Raw genomic sequence first — 16,440 nt, forward strand, 5'->3', positions numbered from 1 at the left:
CAATCTAATCGCATTGTTTACTATTTTTTATCCTCAACACAGGAATAATTTTATCACAGAAATGAATTCTTTTAGAGTTCCTAGTATTACTAGGATAGAGTAGCTGGAGCAGATATAAAAGTATTTGAAATAAAGTATAGTGCAACCATGTGGATAGTGGTTGTAACTTTTGTTTCTGTATATCAGCAAGTTGTCCGTCATTTCACGTTACTCTAAAACATCAGAAAGGTAGGTCTTAGACCAGTTTATGATCGTAACTTATTCTATATAGAAAAACAGGTTAATTCCCTATTTATTATTTGGTTCCCTCATTTAAGGAATATCACAGATCACATGTCGTGTATACTTTTTAGTCAAGCATTCTCATAACTACATAAAACTTTTCATGAATTTGGAGCCTGGGCTACAGTACTTAACGTTCCAGAGAAACAATTATACTCTTATTACCAGTGCACGACTGGGTCTCCAAAGACAAACAATTCCTACAGATCTTTCTAACAAGATGCTGTGAGCATAATTAAGACTTATTGGGTGCTCAGAGACAAATAATTAGAAAACTAAATAAACGATCTGTCACACTTCTAAACAAGTTTCAGAGGAACCAATTAATAGGGACAACTAAAACTTCCTGGGTGTTAATTGGTGTTCAGCTCTGAAGTTATCTCCCAGGACTTGGTAGATAGCAAAGAGGTTTCAGTTCTGATGACAGCCAGGTTGATGAAAGGCAGAAAGGTCAATATGTAACATTATTGTTCATTAACTTATGTCTTGTCGTCTTAGCCCTTGATTCTTTACCCTACAAACAAAACAGAATACAACATAACACATTCAATTAACAAAAACCAACAGATCAAATACTAAAAACAGAAAGCTGTAGGAGAAAGTGAAATTCAGATCTTCATCATGCAGAAGTCTTTCTAGATAGTCACACTGAAATACCACCTTTTGATCTGGAGAAACTGTCAAAAACTCTAGAATTCTCATTCCCTCCATGTAAAAGGAAGTTATTGATTCATCACTGAAGAATTGCACAAGATGATTATTGAGTGTGTGCATGGTACATAAAAGAAATCAATACATGTAAAATGTCACCATTATGTAGTTCCCTTTTTCCTTCTCAATCCTGGGCTCACTCTTAACTGCAACTAGATCAGGTGGTTCTGGTCAATTCCAACTGATTGACTCTAGACTAAGAAGCTCTGCTCTTGGCCCTTTCCTCCAGAAAAAAATAGAAACAGATCCTATAATTTCAGTGTTGAAACTTGATTCACTAGTATTTAAATTATCAGCCAAAACTAAATATCTAAAGGCTTGAGAAGAGGCTCAGTGTTTAAAGTGTTTACTGCACAAGCATGAGAAATTGTGTTCAGATTCTCAGCACAAACTAAAAGCTGGGTCCTGTGGCACACATCTGTAATCTCAGGGTGATGGGGTGGACATAGACATATTCCTGGTGCTTACTGATCATCTAGTCTAGCTGAAATTAAAGCCACAAACTCACTGGGAGACTAACTCCAAAATGAAGGTGGAGGCTGATAGAGGAACACACTCAACCTTGACCTCTGTCATTTACACATACATGCACAAGAGAACACACACATCTAAGCACACACAATTACTTATGTAGTTTTTCTTTTCATAAGGCATGAGTCAAAGGTATTTTGTTGAACATAGTGGCAGAAAGAAACTAGTGAAGACAGTCAATTGCAAATATGTATTTATCAGCATTTGAGAATCCTATTGGTGCTATAGGTGACATATTTAGGTCAAAAATCCTATTCCTAGAAATTAATTGTCGCAAGGTTATACCTAATTCAGCAAGCAACAGTAGAGTCAGTCTTTACATATGTATTAAATTCATTTATCTGAAAGCTCAAAGAATCAATCCTAAAAGAAAAAAAATGCAGCAAAGCAATAGTTGGAGAGAATTAGTGTATACCAACAGAGATAAAGTTATGGGAGACAAAGAAGAAGGTTGCCAAGCTGGACAGATATTCAAGCTCAAGTTTTGCAAAATCTGCAATCCAAATCTCTCAATATAAGTGTATCTCTCACCCTTAGTTAGAGAAGCTCCTTTTACAACAGATGGAGATGATTACAGAAATCTACAAGTGATCAAAATGTATAGAACAACTGTAGGGATCCCAGCCTTCACTGGTAAACCTACAACGCAACCCTTACACCTAAGGTTGAGGGATATTGCAGGAAGAGAATGACTGTAACAGTCAGGGGAACATCTTCTGTAATAAAGTGTCTTTCAGACATGACAAGGATGCTATATCTATGAAATTTCAACAACATTGTCTGTGAATAAGACTTGCATAATGACAACTCCAGCTTATATGCCAATGTAGATGGAAGAAATCTCCAAGCCTGTCATCTTCCTAATACTACAGGAACGAAACATGGATAGGCCATTTTAAATGTCGTTTCTATGCTGATGCTGTCATCTAATGGCCAGATGCAGCAAAAGCATAGTAAGAAATTGCTATTTCACAACATTGGAAGGCCTTTATTGAACACACCTGATATTTCCCAAGCAGGTGATGACTTAAGAGATACAGGGAGACAAAAAGAGAGTTTCTCATTAGTTCTGTGAAATGGTTCATGTTGTGAATACCCTCCTGCCTTTAATTTCCAATTGCTTTAAATACCCTAACCTCAAAAGGTGGGAGTAAGACAAAAACTGAATTAATATGATAAAAGGAAATGAACAGACAAACTGAAGGTTGCAGGCTACATCCATAGTTAAACATTCTGTTGCTAGAACAAAACAAGTCACACTCACACCTGAGACCATTCTGTAAACCCCAGATAGATTCCAAAGTTATCTCTTTAAAGGAACTGAAACTTTGTTGGATCTGCAGACTTTTGTTTGAGGTAGCAGCAAATCTACTTCTCTTTTCTGGAAGTACAAGGCCTGGCTATTAGCCACAGCTGTTGACAATAACCTTGAAAGAGCAGGACTCTCTGGTCTAAATCCAGGTGGGACCTTTGAGGAAGAAACACAATAACCTTGAAGGAATAGAGGTTAGTTCCAACTCTCTGACCTTTGGTCAACATGAAAAGAGACGCACATTTTTGGGAAACAGTGATATAGAGTCATAGGATCAGTCATAGTGGATACTTGGAGTAACCCAATACCCTTACTGGTTGAACCAGTCATGCCCCAATGCCACCCCAGTCACCCCAGTGAACATGAGTCCTGACCAGAGCTTCGTTACTCCAGTAATCAGTGTGGGTGTATGATTGACTGTTGGTCAAGTTAGCAAAATAGCTTTTGTTTTGTTTCTTTTTTATTTGAGGGTTTTAGTTAAATAGCATTGTATATTTTCTCATTTAAATCATAGAAAAATAAAATCAATATATGAATGTACTCCATAACATCAAATTCTGTGGTTAGAAATTCAGTTGCTGCCAGAAGGTGGCAGCACAGTCCTTTAATCCCAGCACTAGCACTAGGGAGACAGAGGCAGGCAGATCTCTGGTGAGTTCAAGGCCAGTCTGGTCTACAAAATGTGTTCCAGGACTGGCTCCAAAACTATAGTGAAACCCTGAAAAAAAGAAGGGAGGGAGGGAGAGAGAGAGGGAGGGAGGGAAGAAAAAAATAAAGTAAGTGTGTCACCTGAAAGAAGAATGTAGATCACAGGGTATATACAGTTATTTTTTCTTAACCAAGTAAAGGAAGCAATAGCAATGGTGGCAAATGAGGTAGAAACACAAATCCTGCATAAATAGCTATTCCTTTGCCTATGACTAAGAAACATCATTGAGTAGCCTGGAACGGTAGAAACATTGCAGGTGTGTTTGCTTTCCCTGGAAGCTCTTCTAAGAGTCCCCCACATGTTTTGTCTGTCTGTGTGTGTGTGTGTGTGTGTGTGTGTGTGTGTGTGTGTGTACATGTGCATGTACGTGTATGTTCAAGCTTAGTTACATATGTGAAGGTCAGAAGAGAGCCTCAATCATCCACTTGCATTTTCCATCTTGTTTGAGATAGAATCTCATATTGTTCACCATTGTTACTGGCAGAGTAGCTGACCTACACACTTCTGGAAGGTTCTCTGTCTCCACCTCCCAAGGAAGCTGGCCCCACAGACGTGAAATTCTGCATCAATTTTACATGAGTTCTAGGGCTCTGGACTCAGGTCCTGACGGTACCCACTGAGCCGTCTTCCCAGCTCTATAAGCTATTTTTACTCTATTAACCAGTTGAAGTGGATCTAGGTCCTCTTCTCTGTAGGAAGTCCTACTGTTGGTAGGAATTGCTATCAGAGACATCCTAGTTCAAAATAATCATATTTTAAAAGCCAGAAAACTTTACTATACCTAATAAATAAATATAAACTTGGTCCCCATACAGGATGAATTTTTATCACAATTGCAAGGGGAGGAGACTGTACCTTCCAACAGCCGAAAGGGTTCTCAGCTTAAAAAAAAATCAGACAGTTAAAACACCAGGTTAACTACACAATTGAAGAATTACAAACTAGAGGATGAAAATATAAGACTCTCTCATACTGTTTTATCATTTTATACAATTAAAGACATTGGATTGGGTACCAGAGTTTTCAGTGGCAGACCAGTTAGGAGACAGAGAAAATGGGGAGACAGTGAGCACGGAGTTGAAGCTTGCCCAGCACTGTGACAAAATGTCAATGGATTACCAGTGACACAGGAGTGTGTGCCATGGTTGACAGGAATTCTGAAAAAAAATCACAGATTCAAAGAACCTTGCTGTCAAGTACAGCCCAAGCTTGGATTTTTTTAAGGTAACAAGCAGTCACTTTTTTGTTTTTTTTTTTTACCAAAAGTGGCAAGCACACTCATATCTGAGATTGCTCATCCTAGCCTCCATATAATTGTTTAAAAAAATAAATTACAGAAGTTAAATGGAAGAACTTTCTGAGCTACAGTATGACTCCGTTTTATGTTCCCCTATTGGCACTGTTCTATTTCCTTAGCAACTTGGCTCAGAATCCAGGCTTTCATTCCGAGATAATTGCAGCATACAGTCTTGTTTATGTGTCCTCTGACCTGTCTGGGTCTGCAGCTCCTGAGAGAGCCTGAGCAACCAGTCTGAACCCAAACCAGTCTATCCTCAATCATGGCAAAGTGCTGTATTTAGAGGGACTCCAACACTTGAAGCAAGTCCGACTGTGCTCTGAAGAAAAGAAGACTATAATGCTGTTTTACATCAGGGTCTAAAGACCAGGCACACTGAACCATGATGCTGTTTTACACCAGGCATGCTGAACCATGATGCTGTTCTACAACAAGGTCTCCAGACCAAGCATGCTGGACCATGATGCTCTTTTACATCAGAATCTCCAGACCAGGCAAGCTGGACCACTATGCTGTTTTATACCAGGGTCTCCTGACCAGGCATGCTGGACCATGATACTGTTTTACATCAGAATCTCCAGACCAGGCATGCTGGGCCACAATGCTGTTTTATACCAGTGTCTCCTGACCAGGCACGTTGTAACCCAGCGACCTCATTGTGAAATCCTTTTGAGTAGGGCTTGAGATAGATCCACAGTCTGGTTTTTCCTTGTATCACTACAGCATACTTCACCTGTTTTTATCTCCTCAGTTATAGATCTTGTTAAGAGGCATATAATTGAAATAATTATATTTCATACTATATACAACCAGCATAATTAAAAATAATGATAGATTCTGATTTATTTCGAGACGTCACTTTCAAGTAAAGTCTTTTCAAAGTAACTGGAATATTTTATTCTTTGAACATCTCATACAAGCATGTAAGACATTTTGATCAAATATAGCTCCTTTCTTGTTTTTAACTCTTTAACGTTTTTCAAGTTGGCATAAAGTTAGTAAAGTTCTCTATAAACTTCATCAACTATTGTTTATTTTGTTTTGATGTACAAACACAAAAGCTAGCATGAAAATAAATTATACAGAAAAAAAACTAAATAAATGAGAAAAAAATTAATTGAAATTACTTTCACTCTAAGCAAAGTCTTCTGCCTCTTATTTTCAATTTTATATGTAGGAAAAAGGGATATACATGCTACAATGTACCACTCATATCTGTTGTTTCTGTATTTATTAGATTTTACTTTGATTACAGTAATAAATATATTCAAGAGAGAAAACACACTTATGTAGTGAGTTTTAACATTCGTAGTTACATGATTAAATAAAGCTCAATTACTTATTTAATAAAATAAAATGTATTTTATGTAGTAAAACAAAAGCTATGTGGAAGGATAAGGAAGGTGACAATTATGCCAATTACAAATTCTGCAAACTATTATGTTAGGATGATGTCTAGGTAGATTCGATCACGTCTACCAGCTTTGCCTTGAATCTATTTTCTGGGTATTTTTTGGGGGGGTTGGTTTTTGTATTTTGTTTTTGTTTTGTTGTTATTGTTGTTTTGGGGGTGTGTTTCTTGAGACAGGGTTTCTCTGTAGCTTTGGAGCCTGTCCTGGAACTAGCTCTTCTAAACCAGGCTGGCCTCAAACTCACAGAGATCCATCTGCTTCTGCCTCCCAAGTGCTAGGATTAAAGGCATGTGCCACCACCACCCAGCCCCTATATTCTGTTCTTGATGACAATTTAGTTTTAAGGAAGAATTTAGCCTTGGTGACTGTCCTGCCCTTGGCCTCTTTCACCTCCTTATTCCTCAGGCTGTAGATGAGTGGATTGAGCATGGGAATCAACGCTGTGTAGAACACAGACACCATCTTATTGAGGTCCAGTGAAGAGATGGCACTTGGACGCACATAGATAAAAAAGAGAGTCCCATACAAAATGGAAACCGCTGTGACATGGGATGAGCAGGTGGAGAAGGCTTTCCTCCGCCCTTCAGCAGAGCGTATCCTCAGGATGGCCATGAGGATGTGGAAGTAGGAGATTAAGATGGTGGTGCTGCTGACAACCAACACAGCTCCAGCCACAATGAACACCAACAGCTTATTGATTCGTATGTCCGCACATATGAGGGAGAGGATTGGAGACATATCACAGAAGAAATGATTGATAGTGTTGGAGCCACAAAAGGGAAGTCAGAAAGCAGCTGTAGTGTGAGTCATGGTGTTGAAGAAACCAAGAGCATAGGGTCCCATTACCAGCTGTATGCAGAGTCTCTGGGACATGGCCACCGAGTACAACAGTGGGTTACAGATGGCCACATAGCGGTCATAGGCCATGGATGCCAAGAGAAGGCACTCGATGGCCACAAAGAACCCAAAGAACCATTGCTGCAAGGCACAGCCCATAAAAGAGATGACTTTCCGTTCTGCAAAGAAGTCTGTGAGCATCTTGGGGCCCACAACTGATGAGAAGCAGATGTGTACAAATGACAGGTGGCTGAGAAAAAAGTACATGGGAGTGTGAAGATGAGAATCTACACGAATGAAAATGATCATACGCAAGTTTCCTGTCATAGTAACCAGGTAAAACAGTAGAAAGAGCAGGAAAAGGAAGACCTGCAGCTTAGGGTGGTATCTCAAGGCAATGAAAATGAACTCTGTGACCCTTGTGCAGTTGTCATACGCCATCTGTAAGGTTGGTTTCTATGGAAAGAAAAATGAAAAACTATAGGAGAGTCACGTCTCTCAATAATGCGCAAGAGAAGAAACTACAGACTGAAGCTACAGCACTGAATTTTAGGATTAACAAAATATAGTAGCAAATCAAATATGTGTTATCAGAAGAATAACATGAGCTAAAATATTATATAGAAAATGAGGGTGTAGTATGAAAGGGTTCAACATTACCTGTAAAATTACAGTCAAAAGGGAAAAGCATTGGTGTTATTTTCATTAAATTTTTAAAAGAATTCAAGGAAAGGTAGTTCTCAATATAAACTTTTCAAACTAGACATAAAAGTAGTGATTTGTGTTTGGGTGGAAGCTGAGTGAAACAACACCTTACTTAGTAAATGTCAGACTCTAGGTTTGATCCTAATTGGAAAAGTATTTAACTGAATAAGGAGAATGTCCCTGAAAATATATAGTGTAGACACTGATCATGTCATATGAGGTTAGTAGAAATTGTGGATTGAACATGATTGAACACTCTATAAAAGCTATGAAGAAAATAAAAGAATTATAAAAAATGACTAGGGATATAGAGGTTGCTCATGGTTAGAGCACTCACTACTCTTCCAGAGGATCCCAGTTCAGTTCCTAACACCCATTTTGGAATCTCCCAGACAGCTATTACTCCTGTTCCAGGAATCTGATGTACTCATCTGACTTCCTTGGATACCTGTGTACATGAGTGTACACACACACACACACACACACACAAATTAAAACAAATCTCTTTGAAATAAGTAATTACAAAAATAAAAACTAGGAAAAATGTCACCTTTCAGCAAAATTCTACCTAGAAATCTTTGAAAAATCAACTTAGATAGTTGGGGTGCTGATGGTATGGAAGGGGTGCTAAAAATGTGTGGGAGGAGATAATCAAAATATATTATATACACACATGAGATTGTCGGTGATAAAAGTTAACACTACAAAGGAGCTAGAACTGTTCAACAAAGCATAAACAGTGTGAAAAGTAAAAAAAACTGAATACAAGTTTCAGAGGGAAACTATCACATTATAAAGATCAATAGTTAAATTCACCATCAAGAAACCCAGAATGACCAGCATGAACATCAAACAAGAAACATATACTAAGTGTTTCAATAGTTGTCCTATCCAATGGAGTCTAAGTCTTATATTTTAAAAAAGGCTTGGCTAAGTGTTGAGAGGATAGTAACTATGACTATCTAGTCTTCAACCCCATCAAAGAACTGAGAAAAGAAATAAATTACCTGAGTAAACAGGAAGTGCAATCAAGTAATTTCCAAAAAGCACAAAAAAACCCTACCAACTACCTAGTCAAATACCTGAAAAAAAATAACAAATTGTTAAAATTGTGAATTAAATAAATGACAGTGTGTTTAGCAATTAGTACTAAAAAAGTTGAATATCCTCAAGTAGAAGAATAGAATTAGACCATTTCCCCCTTGTCATTCATCTTAAATTCAGATTTTAATGTATGATTTGCCTCTTCTTTTCCAAGGACAATACTTGATATTTGTTCTTATTGTATATAGTTTTGTATTAAGCTTAGAACTCTTTTATTTAGACAAAAAAGCGAAGTAATTCCTTCACCTAGTAGCCTTTAAGATACTAACCAACTTTGGGTATGGTCTTATGTACTATAAATGAAGACAAAAAGCATGCATGGCCCTCTTGGATGTTGGATTTGGTTCCAGTTCCCAGCACACACAGAGAACTGCAGATCACTACCTTTACTGTGAGCTCATCCCCAAATAAATGAACGTTTGTTTTACTCCATTCCGGACTATTGTGAAAATCTTTTGTATGCCAGCATTTCTGAAATTGGCAATCAAATACTATTTATGATTCTAACAATTTTCTTTTAAAAACATTTTTTCTAAATAATAAATGCTGATTATATGTTCTAAAAAAAAGAAACCCAGAATAAAATATATATTTTTTTTTCAGTGAAAAGAGCTCAGAATGTGGTTCAATGGTAGAGCAAAAGTCAAGAATATTCAAGGTCTTGGTTCCATTCTCAGTGTGGCAAAAGATGGTTGTAAAAGTTGTTTTTAAAGTTTTTAATTAAAATATAAGTTAAGGAGCTCAATGGATCTAGTCAGACAGCACCATACTTTGATCTCATTCCTGTCTGGTATAACAAGAGGGCTCCTTCAAGAGTGACTTGGTTCTCAATCGTTGTTTTCCTGACTAGCTACATTACAATTGGTACGATCAGACATTCCTTGTATCTTCAAAGAGTCTTGTTTGAAGAGGGCGGGGCTTGTGGTGTAAGAGACAAGCATCGCGATGAAACGAAGCATCGCGATGAAACCCCTGCAACCTTCCTGTAAACATGTATTTTGACTTCATAAACATTCAACTATCTTAATAAGTAAATCCTACTTCTGAAGGTCTTAAAAGGTGATTTAGAGCGTGCAAACCAGCTAACCATAATTTTGCTTTAGGGTGTCAGCTTTTTAGAAATATCTGGTTTTAAAGCCAGGAGCAAAATTGACAATCGGGGTATTTGGAGTTACATTGGAAAAGGAGTTCTGTGGCATGGTCTGAATAGTGGTGATTGAGTTTCAGGTGTGCTGTGCTTTGAAGCTGGAGAGCTCGTTGTGTGTGCATATGTCGCCCTCTGCTGACAATTAGTTGTAATTGCATGAGCCGGGTTTCAAAGCCCGCTGCAAAGGTGGAATTCCCAGTTTTCGTTTCTAAGAGGCACAGCTGGGGATGATGATTCAAGTTTGCATAATTTGTTTAGGATGCAAATGAAGGAACAGGAGTGAGGAAGCGGCAAAGGGGAAAGGTGGTCAATAAAAGGTAATTACTAGTACGTAACTGAAGTTTAGTATGAGTTGACGGTTTGAAACGCTTGTCAGAGCAAACCTACCCTCAGTAAATTGGCAGCATGTGGGGAGAAGGGAGGGTGACAGAGGAGGGGATTGAGAATATCAAGTTGGGTAAAGGACAGAGAGGAAGAGCAAGGAAAGAGATACTTTGAAAGAGGGAGCCACTGTGGGGTGAATGAAAAATCAGACACAAGAGAAACTCCCAGGAATCCACAAGGATGACCCCAGCTAAGAATCTTAGCAATAGTAGAGAGGATGCCTAAACTTCCTTCACCTGTAAGCAGATTGATGACTATCTTAATTGTCATCATAGAACCTTCATCTAGTAACTTATAGAAGCAGAGGCAGAGATCCATTGCTAAGCACTGGTCTAAACTTCTGGAGTCCAGTCACAGGGAGGCAGGAGTGAGATTACAGGCAAAGGGGTCAAGGCCATGATGGGGAAACCCACAGAAATAGCTGATTCTAGCCAGTGGGAGCTCACTGACTCCGGACTGACAGTGGGGAGAACTTATGTAGAACCGAACTAGGCCCTCTGGATGAGGGTGACAGCTGTGTGGCATGGGCAGTTGGTGAGACTAACAATGGAACCAGTATTATCCCTAGAGCATAAACTGGCTCTTTGAAAGCCCATTCCCTAAGGAGGGATACCTTCCTCAGCTTAGTTACAGGGAGGAGGGCCTTGGTCCTGCCTCAAGTGATGTGGCAGACTTTTCTGACTCCCCATGAGAGGCCTCACCCTCTCCGAGGAGTGGGATGGGGGTTGGGATGGAGAGAAGGTGGGAGGAGTGGGAAGATGTGAGGGAGAGGGAACTGGGACTGGTATGTAAAATAAGATTGTTTTAAAAATAAATAAATAGAAAAGAACAAAACAAACGAAAAAAAGTACTGTTGGTGAAAATTTCCTGTCAATATTTGTGTATACGTTATTGTATACGTTCTTTGTACTCCTGTTGATCCTTAAGTTGAATGTTCTGTCAATTATTGAGAGAATTATAATGATATCTCCCACATCAATTGTGAGTACATTTGTTTTTTTTCTCAGATTTCTATCTATTTTCGCTTCATAATATTTCAAGGCTCTGTTTTGTATTGTGTAAACACTTAGGAGCACAACATTTTCTTGATAATTTAGCCTCACTATGACTACAGAATTGTCTTCTTGTGCTTGATAGCTTTTTTTTGGCTCAAAATATGCTTAGTCTAAAGTTAATATAGCTATATCTAAGTAAACTGTTTCCTGAGATCAATACCATTAGTAAAAAAAAAGAGCTGCTAATGAAATATTGTAGAACTTTATGGTAAATCTTCCTGATGGAACAATAAAAGTTTCAGAGACAATGCTGATTGAGATGGGTGATCTGTGCCACCCTTGCTAATTCTTTCTTCTCGTTAATGGGATCTCTTTATCCTGGCTTTCCTGTTTCTGCTAATCTATTCCTGGTCTTTATTTCCTCTTTAATTGATCAAAACCTTCTTATCTTTCTTGACAATTTCCATTTCTGAAAGTAAATTTTCACCTGCTCCAGATTCTTTAGCAGTTCAATAGCTGTTTTTATTTTTTTAAATAGAGAGGAGCCAATGCTGCTTTAATATGTTTTTATATTTACGTATAATAATAACTTGTTCAACAATGTTCCCAATCTATAATGATAATAAACAACATTAAGAAGTACCTAATTGGTATTTTATATTTAAGAAATACTTGGTAAACATGTCTAGCAATTGTATTAACTAGAGATTGTTCCCTTTATTCTGGAGAAAAAGATATGGACAGTCTTGGCTTACTTAATATGACAATAAGAAAAACTGGGTTGGGGTTTATGCTTAAATGATATGGTTTTAGAATGGACACAGAAAATGACTTCTTCCCAAATGCTTCCAGTATATCACTCTGATGATGGAAGAAAAGATGATGATAAGGAGGATAGATCAGGAACACACACACACACTCACACACTTTGTAATGACACACAGTTAGAAAACAATACTTGGCCAAAATGCTATTGAGATCATTTAAAGTTTGTCCCTTCAGGTGTAAACCCTGGAGGCTTAAGTTCTTTGGGGATCTGGCTCTGAATTATCATATAAAGCTTGAATAAGGTCTCTTATTCTGTGCAGTCTGTGACTCAGTGTTAAGTTCAGGGATTCTTTCTTCAAGCCTAGCTCTATCAGGGCGGGAGGTTCATCATCTGTAAGTCACTTGTCTCAGACAATTGCCAGAATGAAGAAAATCAGATCTTCTGTCTTCTAGAAAATTACCACTTTTTTTTAAATGTAGATAAAAGAGATGCAGAGAGGATATTCTTAAAGAAGTGAGTACACTGGGCTTTGATAGATGGAAGTTTTGGAACATGATGGAGAAACAGTAATGGTGTGAATGGGGGGGCATGGTCTTCCACCCCTAGGATATTTACTCACAGACTTATCAGCATTTACAGTTGGTCTATGAGTTTTTTCTAAACCTATTTGCATAAATATGAAATAGAGATGCTGGTAGCAATAGTATACCACATTCTTGAAAATCACCCCAGAATTTTAAATTTCCACACCATAATAAACAATATATATGTGGCATAAGACACAGTAGCTAGCTTCTTTGGAAAAGGTAAGCATCATCGAAGTATAATTTTCTAACATCAGAAATATATACCAATTGATTTGTCAGTTGAAACCAATTACCCACTTAATGAATTACTCCAAACAGCTTACACTCAGATAATTAATAAATAAATAATAGACTGTTTCTGAACCCGTAGCGATCTGTATTACACTTTGTCTTAATACACTTATCCTAGTAAGTTGCGTGACAGTGGACGTAAGACATGAACCAACCATTTCTACAATGGAGAGCACTCAAAAAATCTAGATCTGTCTGTTTAACTGCATAAAATACACCCAGACAGCATCAGCATAAGGATGCCACTAAAATACTAATAAACCACACAGATTAAGTCATTTAAACTATCTGAAATGTGATGGTGCTTGGCATATCATGTGGCAAACTGCTTTTTCTTTGAATGAGCACTTTGCTGTAGAAATCAGATATTTTTGTATAGACTATCATATACAATAATCTAGGCGATTTGAATAGTTTCTACTATTGATTATCTCATATGTCACACAAAAATATAGTCTTGAAGGTTTTACCTTTATTAAACTGTGATAAATGTACCATTTTATTATTATTTGATTTGATAGTAGCAGTGATATATCATAATAACTGATTTTAAAGAAGATTGCATATATATGGGAAATCATATAAAATAATTTTATGTTATTTTAACTTTGGGGATTCTTAATTTTCTATGCAATTTCCTGATAATTTCACTGCCCCTGAAGGTTTGTCAGGCACCATGATCTCTAAGAAAGCATTTCTCTTACTTTTCCATGAAAGCATTTATTGGAAGAATGCAGTTGTAAGAAATTTTGACACCCTTTCTTTCTTCTCAATCTGTCATCTTACATTCTTTTTCTTGATGCCACGTTTGACTTCGCACGAGTCATACACTGAATTTATTTTATCTGTTCATTGGAAGATCAGTATTAAATAAAAATTATATGTTTTACTATTCTTTCAAATGGCCATCCTTTTTCTTTTTGCCAAGTGTGCAGTTATATTTCCATATCTTTTTATAATTGGGATTAGAAAATAGACTGAAATACATTCATATGAAATACACCTTTGTAGTATTTTTATAGTTCTCATTATTCAGTAAGAATTTGATGCCATATTTAACATTTCTCTAATATATGATACAGGATCTTAAACTTCCAGTTGTATTTACAGAATTACCAATAAAAGTATATCCAAGTAGAATTTCTAAAATTTCTGAGTGCGTGTGTGTGTGCGTGCACGCGCGCATGTTTGTGTGTATGTACTAGAGGAAAACCTCAATGCCATTCCTTAATACTGTCCACCTTGATTTTGCAGACTGGGTCTCCACTGCCTTAGTGGGATAGACCAGCTGGGGAGTCAACCCAAGGCATCTACTGTCTACTGCCTCTGTCTCTCCAGACCTAGATTTACACTAAACACATACCATCCAATCCCCTGTTTTCATTGTGAATTCTAGGGAGCAAATTTTATTACTAATGTTTACAAGGCAAATACTTTAGAAGCTGATCTATTTCCTAAACCAATTAAGAGAGCTTCATTATTCCACTATATAATAAGATGAGAAATGGAGAGAAAATTTCATTGCAAATGCAGTCTTAAAATCAAAGGAACTGTTGAATCAATGAAGTTAGATAACTCTTGATGGGAGGATGTTCATCCCAAAAAGTTCAAGGGTTTGGTTGCTGAAGTCTGCATAGGATTTTGTACAAGTGTCCAGATCTTGTAACTAGGAATATTATTACCACTCAGCTCAACTGTGCTGACCAGCTGTCTATAATAGACCTATTGAGGATAATCTGCTATTGATTTCAGATATCACACCCCAGTGCACACCACGTTGTCTTCCGCCCCCTCCGTGGGCTGGAAGAAGACATGGTGATCTCCAGGTGGCCACGCCATGACTGAAGTACTGGACACTCTCAGTCCCTGTCTTACTGGAACCTCAAGTACAGCTGAGGATCACTGTCTTCCTCTGGGGTTCATCTTGGACTCCCAGGACCTGGTGATCTCCTGGTATTCCTACTGCCTGAGATGCTGTGTGATTCCCTTACCAGACTCCTCCTCACCCTCTAGAGGTTATTCTTCATGAAGGGACCTCTCCGGTTATGTTCCCAACCAAACATCAGCACACATTATCATTCTGGACTACTTGATCTCTCTCTCTCTCTCTCTCTCTCTCTCTCTCTCTCTCTCTCTCTCTCTCTCTCTCTGTGTGTGTGTTTGAATGCATAAGCATATCTGTGTGAGGAGGTCAGAGGTCAACATTGAGTGCCATCCCTCAGGTGCCATCTAACTTTGTTAAGCAAGTCAAGCTAACCGGGGTGGGGAGCCCCGGGGAGCCTCCTTTGCCTCCTCAGGCCTAGGATCACAAGTATACACTGCCACAGCTGGGATTTTTTTGATGAGTGCTGAGGAATTTAACTCAGGCCCTCATGTTTGTATGTCAAACACTTAATGACTGAGCCATCTCCCCCAGCTGGCATCTGTTTCTTTTATTTACTTTTATCTCCTTCCCTCTTGCTCCCCCGGAACAGAGAGACTTGCCTGAAATCACAGTTAATCATGCTGACTTATGGTGACCAGAGGAAGAAGTCCAGTATGGAGTTATTTCCTCTCTACTGAATCAATCATGCTGTACACAGAAAAGTGGGACATTAATAAGGTATGTGTCATTCATCACCAGTGAGGGATGGCTAAGATGTGTGAAGTTACTCTAAGCACTTTTCTTTTCCATTGACAGGACTGGGAAAACAGAAATGAGATCCTAAGAGTGACCTCAGAATGCCTTAAGGACACAGTCTCGGGAATTTATAAAAATAAGAAGCTTCTAGCTCCTTCCACCTCATCTGAGTAACAAAGGGAGGTGGTGACAACTGAGGATGGAGGGAGACCAGGAAAGATGAAATTTCAAAGGCTGGGCTTCACCTGTCAGCAGGAAGTGAAAATGCAGACAAGACAGGCATGCTCCCTAAAATCAGCCCACAGAGACTGTCGCATGAAATGCAAACCTGCTCTAGGAGGCAAAGCGGGCCTCAAGGGAAGTTACAGATAGATGCATTTCAGCCTAGTGAGCAAGCAAAAGCACTGTAGGAACTGTCCAGGGTGCCAGGAGCAGCACAGGGCCAGGATGGACATGAGCATGTTGTCTGCGTGTCACTTTTCTATGGGTGCTGTCAGAGAGCAAGAAAACACAAGATCTGGTTTGAAGCCACGTTCATGTCTGAGCCAGCACTCTCTGGTTTGACCTCAACTGCACACTGAAATATCCGCACGTAAGTGTATTCCCTGCTGATGGCCGCGAAGGAAGCTGAGCTCATTGAGGGTTAAAGAAATGACTCTGTCCCAAGAAAAGGCTTCATAACACACCCAACGCCATTTGATGGGTTGTAACTGTGTTGTGTGAAAGGTAGATGGGGACTCAAAAGTG

The 16,440-nt window shown here is 38.5% G+C and overlaps 1 protein-coding gene across 1 annotated transcript; it reads right to left on the reverse strand.

Annotated features, from left to right (window-relative positions):
• Positions 1-733: 733 nt before the first annotated feature.
• LOC142838487 (olfactory receptor 5G9-like) lies at positions 734-7,532 on the reverse strand. The gene is given in 2 exon segments (XM_075953957.1): positions 734-796; positions 6,558-7,532. Coding segments are annotated over 2 exon segments (1,038 nt in total).
• Between the last annotated feature and the right edge of the window lie 8,908 nt (positions 7,533-16,440).

This window comes from Microtus pennsylvanicus, chromosome 19, assembly GCF_037038515.1.
Source record: "Microtus pennsylvanicus isolate mMicPen1 chromosome 19, mMicPen1.hap1, whole genome shotgun sequence".
NCBI classification, from domain to species: domain Eukaryota; kingdom Metazoa; phylum Chordata; class Mammalia; order Rodentia; family Cricetidae; genus Microtus; species Microtus pennsylvanicus.